The sequence below is a fragment of the Macadamia integrifolia genome, chromosome 11 (genome assembly GCF_013358625.1).
Source record: "Macadamia integrifolia cultivar HAES 741 chromosome 11, SCU_Mint_v3, whole genome shotgun sequence".
NCBI lineage: Eukaryota > Viridiplantae > Streptophyta > Magnoliopsida > Proteales > Proteaceae > Macadamia > Macadamia integrifolia.
This window is the reverse complement of record NC_056567.1, coordinates 23,879,119-23,901,124: the sequence shown is the minus strand read 5'-3', so window position 1 is coordinate 23,901,124 and position 22,006 is coordinate 23,879,119. Positions and strand designations below refer to the sequence as shown.

General features: G+C 40.9%; 1 protein-coding gene and 1 non-coding gene across 2 annotated transcripts; both read left to right on the top strand.

The window, feature by feature from the left end:
- Positions 1–16,645, top strand: LOC122092820 (callose synthase 12). Its single transcript, XM_042663112.1, has 2 exons — positions 1–5,664; positions 16,384–16,645. Exon 1 carries the CDS (start codon positions 297–299, stop codon positions 5,649–5,651), a length of 5,355 nt encoding a protein of 1,784 aa, XP_042519046.1. The 5' UTR covers positions 1–296; the 3' UTR covers positions 5,652–5,664; positions 16,384–16,645.
- LOC122094590 lies at positions 3,292–3,372 on the top strand. The gene has a single exon (XR_006144905.1). It is a non-coding gene; the product is annotated as a small nucleolar RNA J33 (small nucleolar RNA).
- Positions 16,646–22,006: the final 5,361 nt, after the last annotated feature.

Genomic DNA, 22,006 nt, shown 5'->3' with positions numbered 1-22,006 from the left:
GGGCATCGGATACGCACTGGACGCCCAAGGCGGCCGGAGAGGTTGTGAATCCTTCCATCATCCGGTTACTCTAAATTCCAAAACCTATTGAAAGTTGAAACCGTAACGCGCAAGGTGACGATTTTTATTTTCTTTCAGTTACAGATCTTTCTTTTCCATTAATTTAATTTCAGTTTGAACTTCCCACGTTGAGGCCCACCCCCGCCAAAAAACCACGCATTCCACCTTTTGACTCCAGCTCAGGCACAAAAAGCAGAAAATCACGCCAGAGAGACTATATCGGCGAATCCGATGCCATGAGCTTGAGACAGCGACCACCTCCCTCACGCGCCTCCTCCGTCGGAGGAGCGCCACCACCACCCTCCGCCCCAACAGCCCCACCAGAGGAAGAACCCTATAACATCATCCCCGTGCATAACCTCCTCCACGACCACCCCTCACTCCGCTACCCAGAAGTCCGCGCGGCCGCTGCTGCCCTCCGCACCGTGGGAGATCTCCGGAAACCCCCCTTTGTCGTATGGCACGATGGCATGGATCTGCTGGACTGGCTTGGTGCTTTCTTCGGCTTCCAACGCGACAATGTTCGGAACCAGAGAGAGCACCTGGTCCTTCACCTGGCCAACGCCCAGATGCGCCTCGAACACCCTCCGGACAACATCGACTCCCTTGAACCTAATGTTCTCCGCAGCTTCCGTCGCAAGCTTCTCAAGAACTATACCTCCTGGTGTTCTTACCTTGGCCACAAGTCCAACGTCTGGATCTCCGATCGCCGCGAGCCCTCCTCTTCTCATCACCGCCGTGAGCTCCTCTACATCTCCCTGTACCTCCTCATCTGGGGCGAAGCTGCGAATCTCCGATTTGTCCCAGAATGCATCTCCTACATCTTCCATCACATGGCCTTGGATCTCAATCGCATCCTAGAAGACTTCATCGACGAGAACACGGGTAGACCTGTTATCCCTTCTATCTCAGGGGAAGACGCTTTCTTAAACCGTGTTGTCACCCCTATCTACAATGTTATTAGTGCCGAGGTTGTCAATAGTCGGAATGGCACTGCCCCTCATTCCAATTGGAGAAATTATGATGACATTAATGAGTTCTTCTGGAGCCGCCGCTGCTTCAAACGACTCAAGTGGCCGATCGATGTTGGCAGCAATTTCTTTGTGACTATGGCTCATGGTAAAGGTGTCGGTAAGACTGGATATGTTGAGCAGAGATCGTTCTGGAATTTGTTTCGCAGCTTTGATCGGCTTTGGGTTATGCTCATACTATTCTTTCAAGCGGCTGTTATCGTTGCTTGGCATGGCAACAGTACTCCTTGGGGCGCGTTGGGCATTCGTGATGTGCAGGTAAGAGTGCTTTCCGTGCTCATCACCTGGGCGGCTCTTCGATTCCTTAAGTCGCTGCTTGATGCTGGTACCCAGTACAGTCGGGTGTCAAGAGACACGATGTTGCTTGGGGTGAGGATGATTCTGAAGTGCGTTGTTGCCGCGGGATGGGCTATTGTGTTCGGTGTTCTCTATGGAAGGACTTGGTCCCAGAGGAATCAGGATGGGAGGTGGTCTGCGACAGCAAATGGTAGGCTGGTGACTTTACTTGAGGCTGCCTTTGTGTTTATCATCCCAGAGCTGCTTGCATTGGCTCTCTTTATTCTGCCCTGGATCAGGAACTTGCTTGAGGAAACGAATTTTAGGATCTTCTTCGTGTTAACCTGGTGGTTCCAGACCAGGTCCTTTGTGGGTAGGGGCCTCAGGGAAGGGCTTGTCGATAATATCAAGTACACCCTGTTCTGGGTTGTGGTTCTGGCTTCCAAGTTCGCCTTCAGTTACTTCCTCCAGATCAAGCCCATGGTCGCCCCAACCAAAGCTCTTTTGAAGCTCAAGATCGTTGATTTCAATTGGCATGAGTTCTTCAGTAACACGAATAGGTTTGCTGTTGGACTGTTATGGCTTCCTGTTTTCTTGATCTACCTCATGGACCTGCAGATATGGTACTCAATTATCTCATCACTGGTTGGGGCTATGGTTGGGTTGTTCTCACACCTGGGCGAGATTCGGAACATCCAGCAATTAAGGCTTCGGTTCCAGTTCTTCGCAAGTGCAATGCAGTTCAATCTCATGCCAGAAGAGCAATTGTTAAATGCCCGAGGGACGCTGAAGAGCAAGTTCCATGATGCCATAAACAGACTGAAGCTGAGATATGGGCTGGGCAGGCCCTTCAAGAAGATTGAATCGAACCAGGTTGAGGCGCACAGGTTTGCACTGCTCTGGAACGAAGTAATTGAAACATTTAGGGAAGAAGACATTATTAGTGACTGTGAGGTTGAGCTTTTGGAACTGTCACCCAACTCTTGGAACATCAGGGTCATCCGCTGGCCTTGTTTTCTCCTATGCAATGAGCTGCTTCTCGCTCTCAGCCAGGCAAAAGAATTGGTAGATGCACCTGACAAATGGCTCGTGAGGAAGATTTGCAAACATGAGTACAGGCGGTGTGCGGTTATAGAATCTTATGATAGCATTAAGTACTTGCTTCTTGAGATTGTCAAAGAGGGCACAGAAGAGCATTCAATCATTACAAACTTGTTCCAAGAGATTGATCATGCGATTCAGATTGAGAAGTTCACACAGACGTACAAGACGACTGCGCTGCCGCAGATACATTCCAAATTGATAACCCTTCTTGAACTCATTATCAAACCAAAGAAAGATATGAACCGGGTAGTGAATGTATTGCAGGCCCTATTCGAGGTTTTTATTCGGGATCTCCCAAAGGCGAAGAGGACCATTGAGCAGCTTCGGGAGGATGGATTGGTGCCTCTCCGGCCAAACAGTACAAGCACAGGGCTGCTATTTGAGAATGCTGTGGAATTTCCAGGTGTTGAAAATAAGTCATTCTATCGGCAGGTACGGCGTTTACATACAATACTTTCCTCTAGAGACTCAATGAACAATGTCCCAAAGAATCTTGAGGCAAGACGGCGTATTGCATTCTTTAGTAACTCCCTCTTCATGAACATGCCCCATGCTCCCCAAGTTGAGAAAATGATGGCTTTCAGTGTCCTTACTCCCTACTACAATGAAGAAGTCATTTACAGCAAAGAACAGCTGAGGAGTGAAAACGAAGATGGTGTGTCTGTCCTGTTTTATTTGCAGAAGATTTATGATGATGAGTGGAAGAATTTCATGGAGCGGATGCGAAGAGAGGGAACAGGGGATGACAGTGAGATATGGACGACCAAGCTCCGAGATCTCCGTCTTTGGGCATCATACAGAGGTCAGACGCTATCTCGCACTGTAAGGGGAATGATGTATTACTACAAGGCTCTCAAGATGCTTGCCTTTCTTGATTCTGCATCAGAGATGGACATCAGGGCAGGGTCACATGAACTAGCATCTCTTGGTTCAATGAGGGTTGATGGTGCTATGGATGCTCCGGGCTCAAGTAGATCACCATCTTCCCGGAGTCTTAGCAGGATGAGTAGTGGGGTCAACGTGTTATTTAAAGGCCATGAATATGGGACTGCTATGATGAAATACGTATATGTGGTCAGTTGCCAGATCTATGGGGCTCAAAAAGGGAAAGATCAACGTGCCGAGGAGATTTTATATCTGATGAAAAACAATGAAGCCCTTCGAGTTGCCTATGTTGATGAGGTTCACACAGGGAGGGATCAGGTGGAGTATTACTCTGTCCTTGTGAAGTATGATACACAATTGGAGAAAGAGGTTGAAATCTACCGGATCAGGTTGCCTGGTCCTTTGAAGCTTGGAGAGGGTAAGCCAGAAAATCAGAACCATGCCATTATCTTCACTCGTGGTGATGCAGTTCAGACCATTGATATGAACCAAGACAACTATTTCGAGGAGGCCCTCAAGATGCGGAACCTGTTAGAGGAATTCAAGACCTACTATGGTATCCGTAAGCCCACAATCTTGGGAGTCCGTGAACATATCTTCACTGGTTCTGTTTCTTCACTTGCTTGGTTCATGTCTGCACAGGAGACAAGCTTTGTAACCTTGGGCCAGCGTGTTTTGGCTAACCCTCTGAAGGTGCGAATGCATTATGGCCACCCAGATGTGTTTGATAGATTCTGGTTCTTGACTCGGGGTGGCATTAGCAAGGCTTCCAGGGTAATCAACATCAGTGAAGATATATTTGCTGGATTCAATTGCACACTGCGTGGCGGCAATGTGACGCATCATGAATACATCCAGGTTGGTAAGGGAAGGGATGTTGGATTAAATCAGATATCAATGTTTGAGGCAAAGGTTGCCAGTGGCAATGGTGAGCAGGTTGCAAGCAGGGATGTCTACCGGTTGGGGCACAGGCTGGATTTCTTCCGGATGCTCTCTTTCTTTTACACCACTGTTGGTTTCTTTTTAAACACAATGATGGTGGTCTTGACCGTTTATGCATTTTTGTGGGGCCGCCTTTATCTTGCTCTAAGTGGCATTGAGGCTGCTATGATGCAGAACTCTAACAATAATAAAGCTCTTGGCGCAATCTTGAATCAGCAGTTCCTCATCCAGATGGGCCTTTTCACTGCCCTCCCGATGATTGTGGAAAACTCTCTTGAGCATGGGTTCCTTCCTGCAATATGGGATTTCTTGACGATGCAGCTCCAGCTTTCATCTGTTTTTTACACATTTTCTATGGGAACTCGTACCCATTTCTTTGGCCGGACCATCCTTCATGGTGGTGCGAAGTATCGAGCTACAGGGCGTGGTTTTGTTGTGGAACATAAGAGCTTTGCTGAGAACTATAGACTCTATGCTCGCAGTCATTTTGTGAAGGCCATTGAGCTGGGGGTTATACTGACTGTTTACGCTTCGTACAGCACCATAGCAAGGGACACTTTTGTATACATAGCCATGACAATCTCAAGTTGGTTCTTGGTAGTGTCATGGATCATGGCTCCCTTTGTTTTCAATCCTTCTGGCTTTGATTGGTTGAAGGCTGTATATGATTGGGATGATTTTTTGAACTGGATATGGTATCGTGGTGGAGTGTTCACGAAAGCCGATGAAAGCTGGGAGACATGGTGGTATGAGGAACAGGACCACCTGAGAATGACTGGTCTCTGGGGGAAATTACTGGAGATAATTTTGGATCTCCGTTACTTCTTTTTTCAGTATGGGATTGTATACCAGCTTGGCATCGCTGGAGAAAGCACCAGTATTGCTGTTTACTTGTTATCTTGGATCTACATGGTTGTTGCAATTGGTATCTATGTGATAATAGCATATGCCCGAGACAAGTATGCTGCGAAAAAACACATCTACTACCGGCTGGTTCAGCTTCTTGTCATTGTGCTCGTAATTCTTGTGATCGTTGTGTTGCTGCAGTTTACCTCTTTGAAATTTCTGGACGTTTTCACAAGCTTGATGGCATTCATACCTACAGGTTGGGGTCTCATATCCATTGCTCAAGTACTTAGGCCCTTTTTGCGGTCTACTGTGGTGTGGGAGATTGTGGTGGCCCTCGCTCGTCTGTATGATATTTTGTTTGGAGTTATTGTTATGGCTCCTGTGGCGCTACTCTCATGGCTGCCAGGGTCCCAGGCTATGCAAACAAGGATCCTCTTCAATGAAGCATTTAGCAGGGGCCTCCAGATATCTCGTATTCTAACAGGAAAAAAATCTAATCATTGACTTGTGATTTGAGGTATTCTTCATAAAAAATCTGAGTCTGATTTTGAAATTACTTGTTGATGCTTATTTGTCCACACAACGAAATACTACTTTTTGGTTTTGTAGTTTTGCATCCGAATTATGCAATTTGGATTTTGGGCTCTGTTTGTTTATATGTAAAATATTGAGCATGTTTTCCAGTGATTTGTGTTATTTTGCACTTAGATAAACATTATCAGCTCTATGGATAACAGGAAATTTTGAAATCATCAACTTTTCCCAAAGTTTGCATGAGATCTGTAGTTGCATATCATTTTCTTGAATAATACTTGTATATGTATTTTCAAATATTTCTTATCAAATCAAAGAGTGAACTAGGTCATCTTTGAATTGTGCAATAATCATTTTGTGACATTGTGCATTGAAACTCTTGTAGTGTGCTTCTTGATGGAGGGCCTTAGGGAAGAAAGGGAAGATCAAAGTAGTAGGGAGAAGGAAAGGAATCACACACTCACACAGTGCATAAATTATACCAATTCTCATTCAAAATAAATTCACTCTATAAGTTGTCCATCAGTTACAGCCTATATATAGGGAAAATCGAGACATGAAATTAGGAACTCAACTGATATAGTATCCAACCTAAACTAGGAAACAACCATAAAAAATGAAACTGATGCAAGGAAAGCAGTCCTAACTCCTAACTCCTACGTTCAAGTCCGGAAAGTGAAAGCATGAAATAAAAGACAAAATAAGCTACTAATTATTTCCGACCCTTGTTGGACCAAAACCCTGGGTTGGATTAGTTATTCTTGTGTCTTGGCTTCTAAAGCCGGTCATGCTGGTCTAACCAGGTAAGTGCAACTATTTTTGCATCAACTCTCCTCCTTTGAAAAGAACTCGACTCCGTCGAGTTTGGATGAGGTCCAAGAATGCCATCAGAGTCGATGTGCTTAAGGAGAAAAGTACCAGTTGTCCTCTTGAGTTTGAGAGGGGGAAGATCCTTTGCCAGAAGAAACTTCATCTCAAGTCAACCATGCTGAAAGGAGTATATATTCTCATATCCACAGTGCTTGGCTTTCTTGTCGAACAACCATGGGCACCCCAGAAGGATGTGATAGACTTTCAAAGGGAGAACATCACATTGCACTTGATCAATTAATCCATCAATGGAATACGTGAGCAAACACCTTTCATTAATTTTCAGATCATTGTTGTTCACCCACCCAACCTTGTAGGGATTTGGATGAGGCTCCTTTTTCAGGCCCAACTTGCGAACATCTTTAGCAACAACGTTGGTGCAACTGGCAGGGTCAATCATCATATTACACAACAAGCTATCATTGCATCGCACCTTGGTCTGAAGGATACTATTACGACACTAATCGTCCTCCTTGGGAATCTTTTATGTGGTCAAAAGAGGACGGATAACATAGAATAGTTGACACTTGCCATCACTATCACCATCACCATCATTGATATCACTAGGCTCACGTTCACACTCGGCCTCCAGATTCACCGTTCCCGTTGCGGTTGCTCTTTTGGCACATAGGGTATAAAATTGTCCTTCTCATTGTACGCTAACAACCAGTTAGGACATTGATTAGCTCGATGCCCATACCCCTTGCATGTGAAACATTGAATAGCCTCCTTTGAAAATGCTGAATTCTTGTGATAACCACGCCGAGGTAGGGAGTAAGGTCTGTCTGAACCACGCTGAGGAGAGTATGGACGATTAGACCGTGAAGACATGTCTGAATCACGTCGAGGTGGAGAATACGGCCGGCTAGGTCTTGAAGATGCCATAGATGACGCAATAGCCTGTAGTCTGCTGATTGACTTTTCCTGTGGAGATGACTATGACTGAATAGAACTAAGACCCCTATGAAAAGTATCTATAAATGGCCTCCGATTGTATGGGGTTTCAGACTTTCCTCAACCTGATATGTTACTTGTACGACATCTTTAATTGGGGGTGTCAATCCTGAGCCCGCATCGGTAGGCCCGACCGAGCCTGACTAGCTTAAGGCCTGACCTGAACCGGCCCGTTTAATAAACGTGTGTTTACAGTGCAGGTTACTAGCCCGTTGGGCGCCGGACTGACCCAACTCGTTTAGGAAGCCCGCTTGAACCGAGCCATTTAGCCCGACCGACTTGACCCCTTTAAAATTGCCTAAATACCTATTTTACCACTAGTAATACAAAATAATAGTAAAGACTTTGTAATAAAAAAATCTATAATAGATGATGTTGAACTCGGTATTACATCCAACTTTGTAATAAAATAAAGTAAGGTCTTTTGAAATGTTTTAATAGGGAGTGAATGAAGGGCAGACAATTCTTGTGGAGAACAATCACTTTGGTACTCGTCATAATCTCTCTTCTTTTTGTTTTTGTGTTTTTTTTTTGTAAGAAACAACCATGATCTCATATATGATTAACTGTGGAGAGTTTTTGGGTGGCCTTTACTATATTCAAATGGAAGATTTTTGGACATTTAATCCACTTAAAAAAGGATTTTAGGGGGAGCCCGTTTAGAGCCCGTTTAGACTTAAGTAGGTTCGTAGCCTGTTTAAGGCCCGTTTAAGATAGTCCGATTAAAACCCGACATCGAACGGTACGATTATAAACCGTACCATGCCCCCCAAACCTAGGCCCGTTTAAGTAAACGAGTATTCACGGTACAAGGGTTTCACACCGCCAGGCCCGGTTAGGCCCGACCAAGACCGGCTCGACTAGACCGATTGACACCCCTATCTTCCATTGTAGGCAGTAGACTAGATGCAATGACAGCACTAAGTTGAGGGTGCAAACCATTGTAGAATTGTGCGACCAATACTACTTCATCCCACTCCAAATCAAAACGAGTGGCTAGATAATAAAATCTTGCAGCATATTCTTTAATGGTCAAATTCTCTTGTATCAACTGTGCAAACCTGAGATGCATGCGTTGCTTGTAATTAGGAGACAAGAATCTCTGGTTCATGACTTCATGCATTTCAGCCCAAGGAGTGCAAACCTGAGATGCATGTGGGTCTGTTGCTTGACCCACTAGACTCGGGCCGTGCCTTTTACTTTAGCCTCTGTAAATAAGATCTTTCGGGCCTCAGTCAACCCTTTACCATATGAAGAATGTCTCTAAGCTGTGAATCCAGTCAAGGTGCAGTTCTGGATTGTTATCTCTATAAAAATTAAGGACATCCAATTTTGCTGCTCTTTCCGCTTCATCATCATATCTACCAGTTCTATATGGTGGCTTTGTATGATGTGGCGGTGGTGGTGGTAGTAGTAGTGACGGATCCTGTGGAGTGGTGTTAGAAGATTCCCCTAATCGAATGGGAGTTTTTCCTCTATCTGCTGCCACCAATCGATCAATAGAAACTTGCATAGATTCCATCATTGTCTTAAGGGAAGTGACAATGGTAGTGAGAGCATCAATTTTTTCATCAGTTTCTCCCTTATAAGAGTTCAGTTGTTGAATAACTTCACTATTGGCTACCATAGTGGAGATAAGCAAGATTACACTCAAATATGCTGGCAAAATAGTAAATAAAGGAGGTGTAAGGAACAATGGCAGAATGGTAAATAACTCTATTCTCTCACTCTTTTTTCTTTTTTCTTAAGAGGCAGAATTGTAAATAGTTGAAGTTCACTTCACACCACAAAGGGTATCACGTGCGGGTGTAAGGGTATAGTTGGGAGTGAGTTAAGAAAAGCACAAAAGGTAATAAATAGAAGAGGGAGGGCAAATAGGGAAAAACAAATAAAAATTAAGGTAATATGGGTGGTGGGGTTTAATACCGACAAAGGAGGCTTCTCCTTCTTGGAGATGGAAGTAACGATAATCCAGGAAGTCCAATGGAAAACCAGGAGAGGATGGAGGTCGACTTGCGGCGGGAATACCAGGTATGAACTCCTATTCAACATCATAGAAGATGAAGCTATAGAAAGACAAACTTCCATCCCTGTACAGTCTACTCCAGATCTCATTTGAAAGGGCATATAATTTTGGGAGTCCCATTGGCTCTTTCCCTATTCAGTATCTTGGTCTCCCTCTCATCTCCACCAGGCTCACCTCTCATCACTGTTCTTTCTGCTTGACCTCTTTAGGATAAAGCTCATGTTCTAAAAAGGTAAGCTTCTCTCCTACGCAGGGAGATTGACTCTCATCAAATCTGTCTTGCAATCTATGTACCTCTATTGGTCGGGTATCTTCGTTTTGCCCTTGAGTACTTCCAAAGCCATTGATTCCATCTTTTGCTCCTTCCACTGGAAAGGTACAGAGCCCTCCAGATTCCTCCACCACTTGAGTTGGTCCAAGGTCTGTTCTCCTAAATTCGAGGGCAGCCTTGGGCTAAGGAAAATCAAGGACATTAATGAGGTGGGTATCCTCAGGCTGATTTGGAAATTTTCACCAAGCACAACAACATCTGGGTCACCTGGGTTTACTCCCACCTTCTAAAAAATGATTCTCTCTGGACTATCCCCCTTCCCCCCTGATGCTTCTTGGATTTGGCGCAACAGCCTCACCTCCAGATCCTCTACTCTTGGTGCCATCTCCTCCTCTGTAGGTTATGGCTCGAACACCTCTCTTTGGCTCAACCCCTAACACCCTTCAGGTATCCTCCTTTCCATATATTCCTCCAGGTCCATCTATTCCTCTGGTCTGGGCAGAATGGCCAAAGTGACTGACATCCTCTCTGATGATGGCTGGTCCACCCTTCATGTCCCCCTCCTCTTGCCGACCTCTGGTCCTCCCTCCCCCCTATCCCCCTTGGGCATTGTGGTAGGGATGATAAGATCCATTGGATTCCCTCCCCGACTGGTTCATTCACTGCGGCCTCGGTCAGGGAGTTTGTCAGATCCAAAGCTCCCCTTGTGTCATGGTGCAATATCATCTAGTTCAAAGGGCACATCCCACGCCACAACTTCACTGCTTGGCGGGCATTCTCCAATTCCCTACCCAGGATTTCCTCATTCACTGGCATATCCATGTCTCCCCCTCTTGTTGCCTTTGTTGGAATGGCATTGAAGACATTGACCACTTGTTCTTCTCTTGCCCTTTCTCCTCCACCATCTGGAATAGAGTTCTTCTCTCCTGCTGGCCCTCTCATAGGAGAATTCTCCCCTTCGCTCGTGAATGGATTTGGATTAATATGACTTTTGGAGGCCCTTCTATTTGTGACACCATAGGGAAGCTTGTTTTTGGAGCCGCGATCTCCCACATTTGGATGGAGTGTAATCTCCGCAGATGGACTTCCAACTCCTGATCTTTTGATAAGATTTGGAAAGCCATCTGCTTTGATGTCTCCTCCAAGTTAGGTTGCCTTCGCCACCAGCCAGTTAGAGACTCCGCTAGGAGCATGCTTATTGTTGATTCTTGGGGCCCCTCCCCCACCATTTTATCCCCCCTTGATGTTTCCCCTTTTCTTTGAGCCGTTGGCTCTTTTGTGGTTGCGCCTCCCTTGATGTCTTGCCCCTTTTGGCTCCCGCCCTACTCTCTTGTATATTTTTCTCCTTTGGTAATGAATTTATTTATTCAAAAAAAAAAAGCGGCGGAGTCCCATGAAAAGGCATATCATAGGTCTTATATTTTGCAATTTGCCTCTAGATTGACTTCCATCATTTTTGACTCGATAGATTAAGTGACCACAGCAAGCTCATAAAGGGAATACTAGGAACAAGAGTCCCTTGCAAACATAGATTTGATTATAGTGGACAACACGCTGGCAGTTGACATATAAAGGTTTTGCAGTAGACTTATCTTTGAAGTGTTTTAGGTTTTCCTCTCCAATGTTATTTGTAATTAGCACTACAATAGCATTGACAATAAAGTGAATAGAAGCATCAAGATAGAACTTTCAAACATCTATAACACATCGTCTTAGAAGTCCTCCAAATATTTTTGTAGAAAGGGTATTTCCAAAGTTCGGGAGATTTTTCAGCACTGATTTCATTTTGCGTCTCACATCTCATATTCTGAGAAGAATTTCTCCTACCAAACTTCTTGTTCAGCTGAAATACGCCGGGACAATAAAGATATATACTACTGCTGTTCATGGTATAACTTTCAAACATCTGTAACACATCGTCTCAGAAGTTTCCAAATATTTTTGTAGAAAGGGTATTTCCAAGGTTCGGGAGATTTTTCAGCACTGATTTCATTTTGAGTCCACATCTCATATTCCGAGAAGAATTTCTCCTACCAAACTTGTTCAGCTGAAATACGCAGGTACAATAAAGATATGTACTACTGCTGCTCATGGTATAATTTTGAAGGGAGACTATATGATCTCTTACGCCTTATCTTCCTTTCATTTTTCAATGCCAATAACCAGCTCTTAGTTGGTTGAGGATTGGCCAATCCAGAGGTTGCATGGTCCCAATCGGATCCCTCGGTCCTTGGTTTATTGTATCATTTCTTATTCCACCTTTTACTATTTTATATAAGAAACCTGAATTTGTGTCTCCCTGAGCCAACCACTGGACTCAGGACTGTTCCTAGTGTTTCTCTCCCCCTTTTCTTTTTGGATCTTTGAGCTCTTCTTTAGCCATCAGCCATCATATTCTTCTCTTTTGTGGGAGTATTATTATGCTTGAGAAGCTCCTCCTTTCTATTGGACTATTATTTGTTTTTCCATCAATTTCTTTGTTCCATATTTTTTAATTGAATTTTGAGGCATTTAATTTGCTTTGAAGAACATGACCGGCTCATCCGTCTATGTGATGTAAGAATAAATTACCAAGAGGTTATCAGTCCCAGTAGGATCCAAACATGCTCCTAAAACACTTAGGACAGATCAGATTACACAAGATGGACAGATCTGAGTAAAATCAGAATTTAGGTCAAATAAAAGAAACTTTGTAACTTAGAAACCCATAAGCCCTGTTGAGGCTAATTTTCTGATCTAAGTAGGCAATAGCGTCTAATAACCCCAAAATCCTGGCTGTCTCTGATGAAGGATCTTCAAGATACACATGTTATTGAGTCTGAACTCAGATTAGGGAGGAATCTGGAGATTTCAGTGAACTTCACCCGCAGGCCTATTTTGGGCCTGTACTACTAGTCGAAGGAGTTCCCTAGGGAGGCCAATAGATGCCCAAAAGTTGGCCCTTAGATGCTCAATAGATGTGGAGATCTGATGGTTCTTGATTTAGGATCAAAATAAGAAACTTCTGATCAGGCTTCAAGAACTGGAGGAAGGAACTTCTGATGATCTTCAAATTCAGGTTGAGGGTTGCTTTTAGTGGGCTGAATGACTCCAAAGATAAGCCAATAAAATTCCACTGGTTAGGGAGATGTGAAGAATCTTGAATTGTTAAAAAAAATGAAACATTCTGGAAATTAAGGATGGAAGCTTCAGTTGGCCCTCAACTTGATATTGAAGGAGCTTTGTATGCATCCATTAAAATCCCCAAAAGATGGCTTGGACGGGCCCAGAGACTTGAGAGATATGTGTAGTTGATCCCTGCCCTGAAAAAAGCTCCTCCAATGGCTGTGCAGGACTTGTAACAACCTTCGCTATGCTGACTGTTTGATTCTTGTAACCACCTTGTCAAGCTCTTAACAACCTCTTAACAGAATAACAGAAGTAAAGAAAGAAACAGAAAAAAAAATCAATGGAGGGGGAGAAACAGAAGAAGAATGGGGGTTTGGGTTGAGCATCTCACCCTCTCAAGTAAGACTCTCAGCCATGAAGATAATTTCATTAATTTTTATTAATTCAAATCTATCCCAAAGTAGGAATTGATTACAATTTAAATAGGATTTGAGGCCTTAACAAAAAGGAAAGTAATAAAATAAGTAACTAACTTCCTAAACTGACTGACTTGTTTGACAAGAAAATAAACCATACTAACTACTTTGTTTAACAAGAAATCAATATAAGGAACCTAGCACCTAGCTAACTAAGCAAATATAAAAGGAAATAAACCGAAATGTCTGCAGAACCGATTTCTTCTCCTTCGCTGAGATGTGCTTCTAGAAACTCCTCAATCCTTCTACCAGCTGTACCTTGCTGCCTAAGGTACATAAAGGAACAAAAATCAGAAAATCGATGGGCAAGGCTGGTGCTTCTAGAAGGCTGCAACTTTCCTCTAATTGATGCTGCTGACTAGGCTTCATAACTAACCCAAGACTGCTGGTACTGAACCAAGAAATTGACCCAAGATGGTTGGTTCAATTGGACAAAATTGAACCAGATTTGCTTCTTTGTCTTGGCAGCTCGATCTACATTCACTTATCAAAAATCGATGGGCAAGGCTGGTGCTTCTAGAAGGCCGCAACTTTCCTCCAATTGATGCTGCTGACTAGGCTTTATAACTAACCCGACTGCTGGTACTGAACCAAGAAATTGACCCAAGATGTTTGGTTCAATTGGATAAAATTGAACCAGATTTGCTTCTTTGTCTTGGCAACTTGATCTACATCACTATGTTAAGTAGAGCTCCACCATTCAGCTACCAGATACTTTGTCCACCAATCAGTTACCATATACTCAAAAGAGCATGGATCTTTAGACCACCAGCTTTTGAACAACTTTTTCTTTCCAAAATATATTGGGAATAGGAATTACTTTTGTTCATACATAAGCAATCTGTACGGTATGGGTTTTTTTATACTAACATGTAATGACAAAGATACAAGGGCTCATTCCCACAATATGGATTCTGGATCATCACCAAAATTATTTCTTCCACCTCCTGAGGCACCTTGAGATTTGAAACTGAATCTATGATTGACAAGCATATGAAGTTAAAATTTAGGATAAATTTTGATTCTTTCCTTTCTTTCTTTTTGCATCATCCCATCAAACTGCAATAGGAAACTAGGCTCCTGACATAGTTGATCATTCTCTCCAAATAATAGAAAATCGTAGTTTTTAAGGCAGTAAGGCGACGGAGGCGTTTGAGGGTCTTTCGGAGCGCCTTAGCGATAAGGTGGGCATAAAGCGTCGCCTTATTGAGTAAAGCGTTCCTGTGCAATTTTTTTTATAAAATCAATCTATTTGGCTCTAATCCTAGTTGAATCATATTACTCATATGTTAAATAAATATTAAAGGTTCATATTCATACCAATATAAGATATTCATCAAGAAAACAAATCAATAAAGTGAATAAACTAAGTTCATCTTCATCAATCATCATAACATATTAACATATAATATAAATACATAATTATGAAACAAAATTATAAATATAAAGAAAAGAAGACATAAAAATACAAGTATTTATTATTACTTACCTCTATGATGCCAAAATGAGTGCCTAAGCCCTAAGGTCATCCACTATATTTATACTCCTGTCAAAGAAGAATGAAGCTCACCGTTGCCGGAGCAAGCTCACCGTTACTAGAGCAAAATGGTCGCCTGGATCAGTGGTTCTTCCTTGTTCCTTGATTCCTTCTCAAAGCCCTTTCTTAAAACCCTTGACAAAATCCAAACCCTATTTGTGAATCGTATTTTTGTTTTGTTTGTTTTGGTTATTTTTGGTGGAGTAAAGCTGATCCCATACATCTCAAGTGTTAACAAAACCATACACCTACTAATAAAAAATCTATATTTGGAATCTTCATCAAGTAATTTTAAAATGTTTAAAAAAAAAAAAAAAAACCCATAAGGCGCCACTTCACGTAAGGTGGAGCACTGCCTTACCATCTCTAGACCTCATCAGCGCCAAGGTGTTGGTAAGGCGACGCCTTAGCAGCGCCTTGAAAACTACGTAGAAAATACCACAATAAAGTATTTCTTGAAATCTAAGGTTGTTGCACATTTAAGCAGACATATTAAGACTTGAATCTTGAGAAATGGGGAAATAGATAAAAGGAGCAGTGAAATGTAGTAGCCATAGAAAGATATGTTGTGATATCTTCCTTGTTCAGGCCCAAATGACACTTAATAGCCAACTGTGCCACTTTATAGATCATGAAGAGTAACAAGTGGTAACATCTTTGAATCAAAGCCATATATACTGGTGGTAACGGATTTGTGAAATTTGTTAAGAGAGATATGGGAGATAGAGGACCCTTGATAAAGTGTGTCCCAATGCATGAGGCTCCCGCTACTAGGGTCTGCGAGGGGCAAATGTATGCAGCCTTACCTCCTGCTTTGCAGTGGAGATTGGTAAGAATACCGTTTCTAGACAATAATCCCATTGCCAGATTGTTTCCATCATCTTGGATTCTCCTCAACAGTCTCTACAAGCTCAGAAGGCTGGATTCCTCCATTTCTCTCTCATTCAAACTTCTCATAAAGATAGGACCCCAAACCACTTTCTTCTCCTCGATTCCTTAATTTAAAATTTTTCCTTCTCATCATGACAGCTGGCAAAGATCAGAACTTTTTGAATTCAATCATATTTTCATATTTGAACAGAAGTTAACTTGTTAAATCATTACACTTTTACCCCCCCAAAATTTTTATTTTTTTCTGTTAATATTTATTGAAGGCTTCAATCTAATGAAAGAAACAGTAAGATGAGGTTAATTATTGGAAGAAATGCATTGGACCAGTTAGAATATTGAAGTGTTTGAACTGTGTGATGTTGTGTAAATGGGCTATGTGTATTTTATACCATCAAGCACAAAGACTTTCTATGGTTCCAAGTATGGGACAGATGTGATAATGTTCAAACTACTATTCCAATTTGATAGAAGTGTCTAAATTATTTTGTGAATTTATATGCGTGTGTGCCTCTCTTTTATTCATCTGATTACCTGCAGTGCTCACTGAATTGATGTCTATGATTTTGCAGGTTGGAGGGGGACTAGTTGTAAAAAGAAAATTGAGAGTAGAGGTATTTTTTTTTTCTTCCTAGTGAATTTGTTGGTGTGTATGCTACCATAATTGCTTCTATTTGTTATTCTTTTTTTCATCTTCCGGTTGAGGGAAGGACAATCGGACTACTTTTTTTTGTTGTTGTCTTTAGTTGCATCTTCCCTACTGTTGTAATTAATTGAGTTTACACTTCACGCCTGAAGTCTTATCTGAGCACCTGTAACTCATTGTTAGAAGCATTTACTCTACTGTGCTCATCCTCTTCATGGTTTATAAGGTATGATCATACAGCCCCCTTGTACCGATTAGTATTGTTCATGGATAGCATTTTGTTTTCCGCAATAGGTTTTCTTTTTTCTATTTTTTATTTCTTGTTTTATTGACAAACATAAATTTATCATCCCACTAAAATAAGCAAGTAAATAGGCAAAGCAGTCGGCAATGATCCCCGCTGCCTGTGCAACCTTGCAATGGGAATGACAGTAGCTCAATTTGTCCATCTTGTAAGCTAAATACAAATTCCCTTTACATCCAGGAAAGTCTTGTGAAGAACCACAGAAGAAATCAATCCCAAATTTATCTGGTCACCCAGGCCCTTCAACTCTAGCCATATTTGAGCCATCGTTACCATTTCTCCAACGAAGCTTACAAACCATGAACCCAACCATTTCCACTTTACAAAATGGATTTAAGATTCAAAACACCTTTTGTATGTTTTGATTAGTAGATGTCTTGATTCTTCACAACCCTTGGTTTTTATTTGTAATTATGACAACCCTTATATAAGTAAAGAGGAAGAGAGAGCGGGTTGTACAAAGAACTTGGGTTTGGGATATATAAGGATTGTATTGTATCTCTTCTCTTGTTCTTAGTGGAAGATTGGATCTTATTTTTTGGATGTAGGTGGTATTGTTACATTTATATCTCTTGTGTGTTTGTGTGTGTGTTTAGTTTCTGTGTTGTTCTTGCACATATAGTTTTACATGTTGACCTCAATTTTGTAAATGTATACAGTTTTGTGTATTGTATATGATTTCGTGCGGTGCTCACATCAAAAGCACAACATTGTTGGGTTTCCTGATAGTTGTATACCTTGTTTATTCTTTGTATCTGTTACCTTCTTGGAAGAACTCAACCCCATAAGCCGGCTTACAAGGTGAGGGGATCCAAGACCATATCAACCCACATCAATTCCCATAGGAAACCGATGTGGGATTAGACCCCATAAGCTGATATGAGATCGTAACATATCACCACATTTCCAAACCCGATGTCCATGTTGGCCCATTCCGTATCAGGTAGCCCTTTCTAGTTGGCTCTCACTCTGCTACAGGGTTTCTGCCTGGTGGCGGGTAGCCCTTTCCTAGCGGCTCTCATTCTGGCACAAGGTCACCCTTCCGCGCATGGGTTGGGCCGAGGATCGGTTGCTGTGATACTAAGATGTTACATGCCTGTTCTATCAGTGGTGCAGGTAGCAATCCTTGGCCTCGATCGACCCTGAGATCAACCACGCCCTTTACTTGTTCGTGGAATGGTGGAAAGATGGAAATAACTTAGATATTTGAGAATAAAGAAACCTCGAATAGGAAAGAAGGACGTTTGTTGAGGATAGGGAGAGAGAGTATAGGAGATAAGATAGGGGATACGTTTAATTCATATAAGTCCATAAATCTTCAATTACTTGTCCTTAAATATACGATACAATAACCACATAAAGGTCAGTTATGCCAATTCCATAATATCCTCTCCCACTGTTTCCCACTTTTACTAATATACTTAACTAACTCCCATAGTAACTACCCTCAACTTCCTTACTTTACACAATACAACTTTCACCTATGACCTTCCACGTAGGCAGCATCGTAATAGTATCACAAAGATTTGGTTTATACGAAATAAGATTAGGAAAATTTGAAAAAATTTAGGGTAGTTATTACAGGCAAGTCTAGCGAGGCCAAGTCTTGGTCATAGCTTGGTACTCCAATCCATCTGGAAACGTGGGTGAGGGTGGAATGGGATTTTGAGTCTTGGTGAAAATTGAGGGTGTCAATTTAGGACCATAATCAGGAATCGGATCAGAACGATCTCAACTCGTTAAGAAACAACATCGATCCACTCTTTTGAGTTATTGGTCAGGTTCTGGATCTGAATTTTTGAATGGACAAGTATACGGATCAGTTTTGGGATGGGTTTCTCAACAGTTCTAGAACCGAAATATCTGTTTGGAGCTGGAATCAGAACCACCAAGACCCGTCAAACTTGGAATCGGATCAGAAACCAAATAATTCGGCTGGAAAAAACTTGGAATCCTTAACAAAATTTGAATAGGAAAAAAAAAATCAATAAAAAAAAAGAAGAAAAGATTCAACGAAATATATCAATTTTTTGGTTCGGGTTTTCAAAGATAAACAATTAATCCAAACTTAACTTTTTTTAATTAATCCAAACTTAACTTTTTTTCACATGGTATGTTTTCTACCGAATTGTTTGATTTGTCCGATGAATTAAACTTGAATTATTCTCTAAGACTCTAGACCATGCCACGCAGAAAAATGATGCGACAATTATGATCATTAGATAGACAAGTCATGGTTTGGATTGTCCAAATGTCAAATTCAATCGTATACCTCCAATGTATTAAAATTTTGGCGTTTACTTTCAGTTGTAAAAATTATCAAGAAATTTTCATTTTGAAGGCCTTTTTTTTTTTTTTTTTTTTAAGGTAAATTGAGGATTTATTTCATGATCTCATGTGCATGAACTTAATATTTAAGTAGGGAATCATGGTTTTCACTTGTCCATCAATTATATTACAAATGTTAGAGAATCACATGAATGGCTTTCTAAGTGGGTGGTTCAAGAAATCACCCCTATTTTGAGAATATATGGTTGGACATTTTGAAATTGTGAGGAATAGGTTACTTTTACTGTGAGCCTCCTAAATGAGGTGGACAATTAAATTTACAATTCCTTTTAGACCATAAAGTTTGCAACTAATTAATAGGATGTTAGTCTATAGGGAAGAAAACCATGCTTCGTAAATAAGAGTTGGGAGAGGGTTTTTTGAGGAAGCAACATAGGCAGCGAACCAAGATGGAATGGTTTTACACATGAGAGGAAAGAGATAATTTCATGTGAGGAGGAGAGACATAGAATGACAAAGGGTGCTGGTGTCCCTTTTATAGTTAGTTTAGATAACCTTTTCCTATCACCCTTACGAGCTCTAGCTTGCACATATTCATTTAAAACATAAACTAAGATCAATACTTGGGGGAGAAAGGTTTCCTTCATAGTGGTTGAAGCAAAAGTGCACCAATCCAGGGTCATTATTACTATATTTCTTACTGTACAAAGTCGATAATTTCTTCGCCTCTATTCTTGAAATCCATCACATGACACCAAAACTTATAGGCAAGGGATTCTTCATTCATCGAGGGAGAAGGGAAACCGCCTCCATACTTAAAATCATGGTAGTGATAAAATTTGAAAAGAAAATTGGCCTGATATGTCAAAAGATTAGGATTGGCTTGAATGGTGAATTCTTAGAGCATATTTGAAATTTTAGGTTTTAACGATAAGTGGTGTGATATGGCTGGGTATCTTGTTTCCTTTTCAACATACTCTCTCAAGTTTAAGGATAATTATTTTGATTTTACACCCTCTAGAGGAATTCGGTAATGATGTCCACTTACTTCTTACCTATTTATAATCACTATAGAATATCTCCGGACTTCTTAATACTTATAGGGATATGAATCTTATAAAAGTTATTAGGCTTGGCAGGTTTCGTCTAGAAGTTACATATTTACTCTTTGTTGGTGATATATTTATCTTTTGTAGGTTAGCTTATCAAAGAGTTGTTCCTTAACACAAGTTAGTCGTACTTTCTAATTAAAATATGCATTTCATTCTATCCCAGCATGCTTAATGTATTGTTTTTCTTTTCCCTTTCTAAAATTTGTAGACAACTAAACCCAATCTGAAGAGAGGAGTTGCTTCAGCTTATTCCTCTCCCTATCAATGCCCCTTGGTTGTGGCATTAGCTAACAACTTTTTTGGATATTCATGAGAAGTATAGGAATTAGTGAAAGAAATATTTACCAATTTTGTGGAAGTCCTTGTGTATGCCTAAACAGTTTGGGAGTCTAGGCTTCCGAGACAGTACAATTCACAATCTCTCCCTCTGATCAAACTCTCTAAGAGGCTTGTTCTTAGAAGTTTATACTTCAGGGATGTTGATCTTTTAGATCCAGCTGTGAAGCTTAGAAATGGTGCTTGAATATGGAATGGGATTAAGAAGATGTTACCTTGTTTGCAAACTAGTTTGTTGGAATATTCATGATGGATAAAATGTTTCAAATTAGAAAGACCCATGGATTGCCTTAGTGAATGGATTCTGTGTGCCGACTTCTGTTACCCCTCACCCTATGTTTCAGTAAGTATGTGATATTATGTTTAAAGGTGAACGGAACACTAATTTAATTTGGCCAGTTTTTCCTCAATAGATTGTGAAGGCTATTTATATATTAATATAGGTAATTGTATATTTAAAGACTTTATTTATATCTTCTTAAGTAGTGGCATATTGATAAGATATGTGTAGCGAAGATGAGAATGTTAAAATGGATGTGTAGAAAATTAAGAAGGATAAAGTAAGGAATGAACGTATTAGAACAGATTCGGAAGTTACCCCATTTCATGAAAAATTTCGAGAAAGTCATTTGAGATGGTATAACTATGTTCAACGAAGGCCATTGGATGCACCAGTAAAGATGAGTGATCTGATTCAATAGAAGGGTCAAAAATAGTTAGATGTAGACAAAAAATGATCATAGAAGAAGTACTGAGGAAAGACATGCACAAATTAGGCATTGTCCCGAGTATGACCTTGAATAGTGACGACCCCATCTAGTTGTGTCCGATGTTGTTACTTGTTTTGGACATCTGTTTCCTTTCTCTTTCTCTTTTCCTTTTCTTTGTCCGTGCATGAATCCATGTAGCCAACCCCATTAAGTTGAGACTAGGCTTTGTTGTAGTTATTATTTATATCCCTCTATCTCCTAAAAGGTCTTTTGACTACTAAACATATTGCTTTGTATCTATCTAAGTCATACTTTGACTCAAATTGGTTTTTATCTTTTTAACGTTTGTGGTATTTGTTGTGGAAGTTTGGGATCAATTCAAAGTCAAGTAGTTTATTTGGAAGGTTTTGATAGTTGGGTTACCTATAAAGCAAATATGATTAGCATATTTTATTGTCATAAATTTGCTAAACATATCTGATTTGTAGGGCCTCTAGGATTGGTGAATGGATCAAGTTCACATACGAAGAACGTTCTCGTACAAGAATATTTTCGTATACTCCTGATCCGTAGATATATAATCTATTAAATGAAGAAAGAGAAAATTGATTCTACACCCAAGGATCAGGACCGCTCTTGTACATTCTTGTATGTGAACCTGATCCGCTCTCCTAGGATTGTAGATGGAATTTGTGTAGACAAACTCAATACTTCACCTTTTTTTCTAGCAAAAAAATTGTTTCACCTTTTCTATTTGTTTCTTTCTAATCTTCTTCTTCTTCTTCGTCTTCTTCTTTT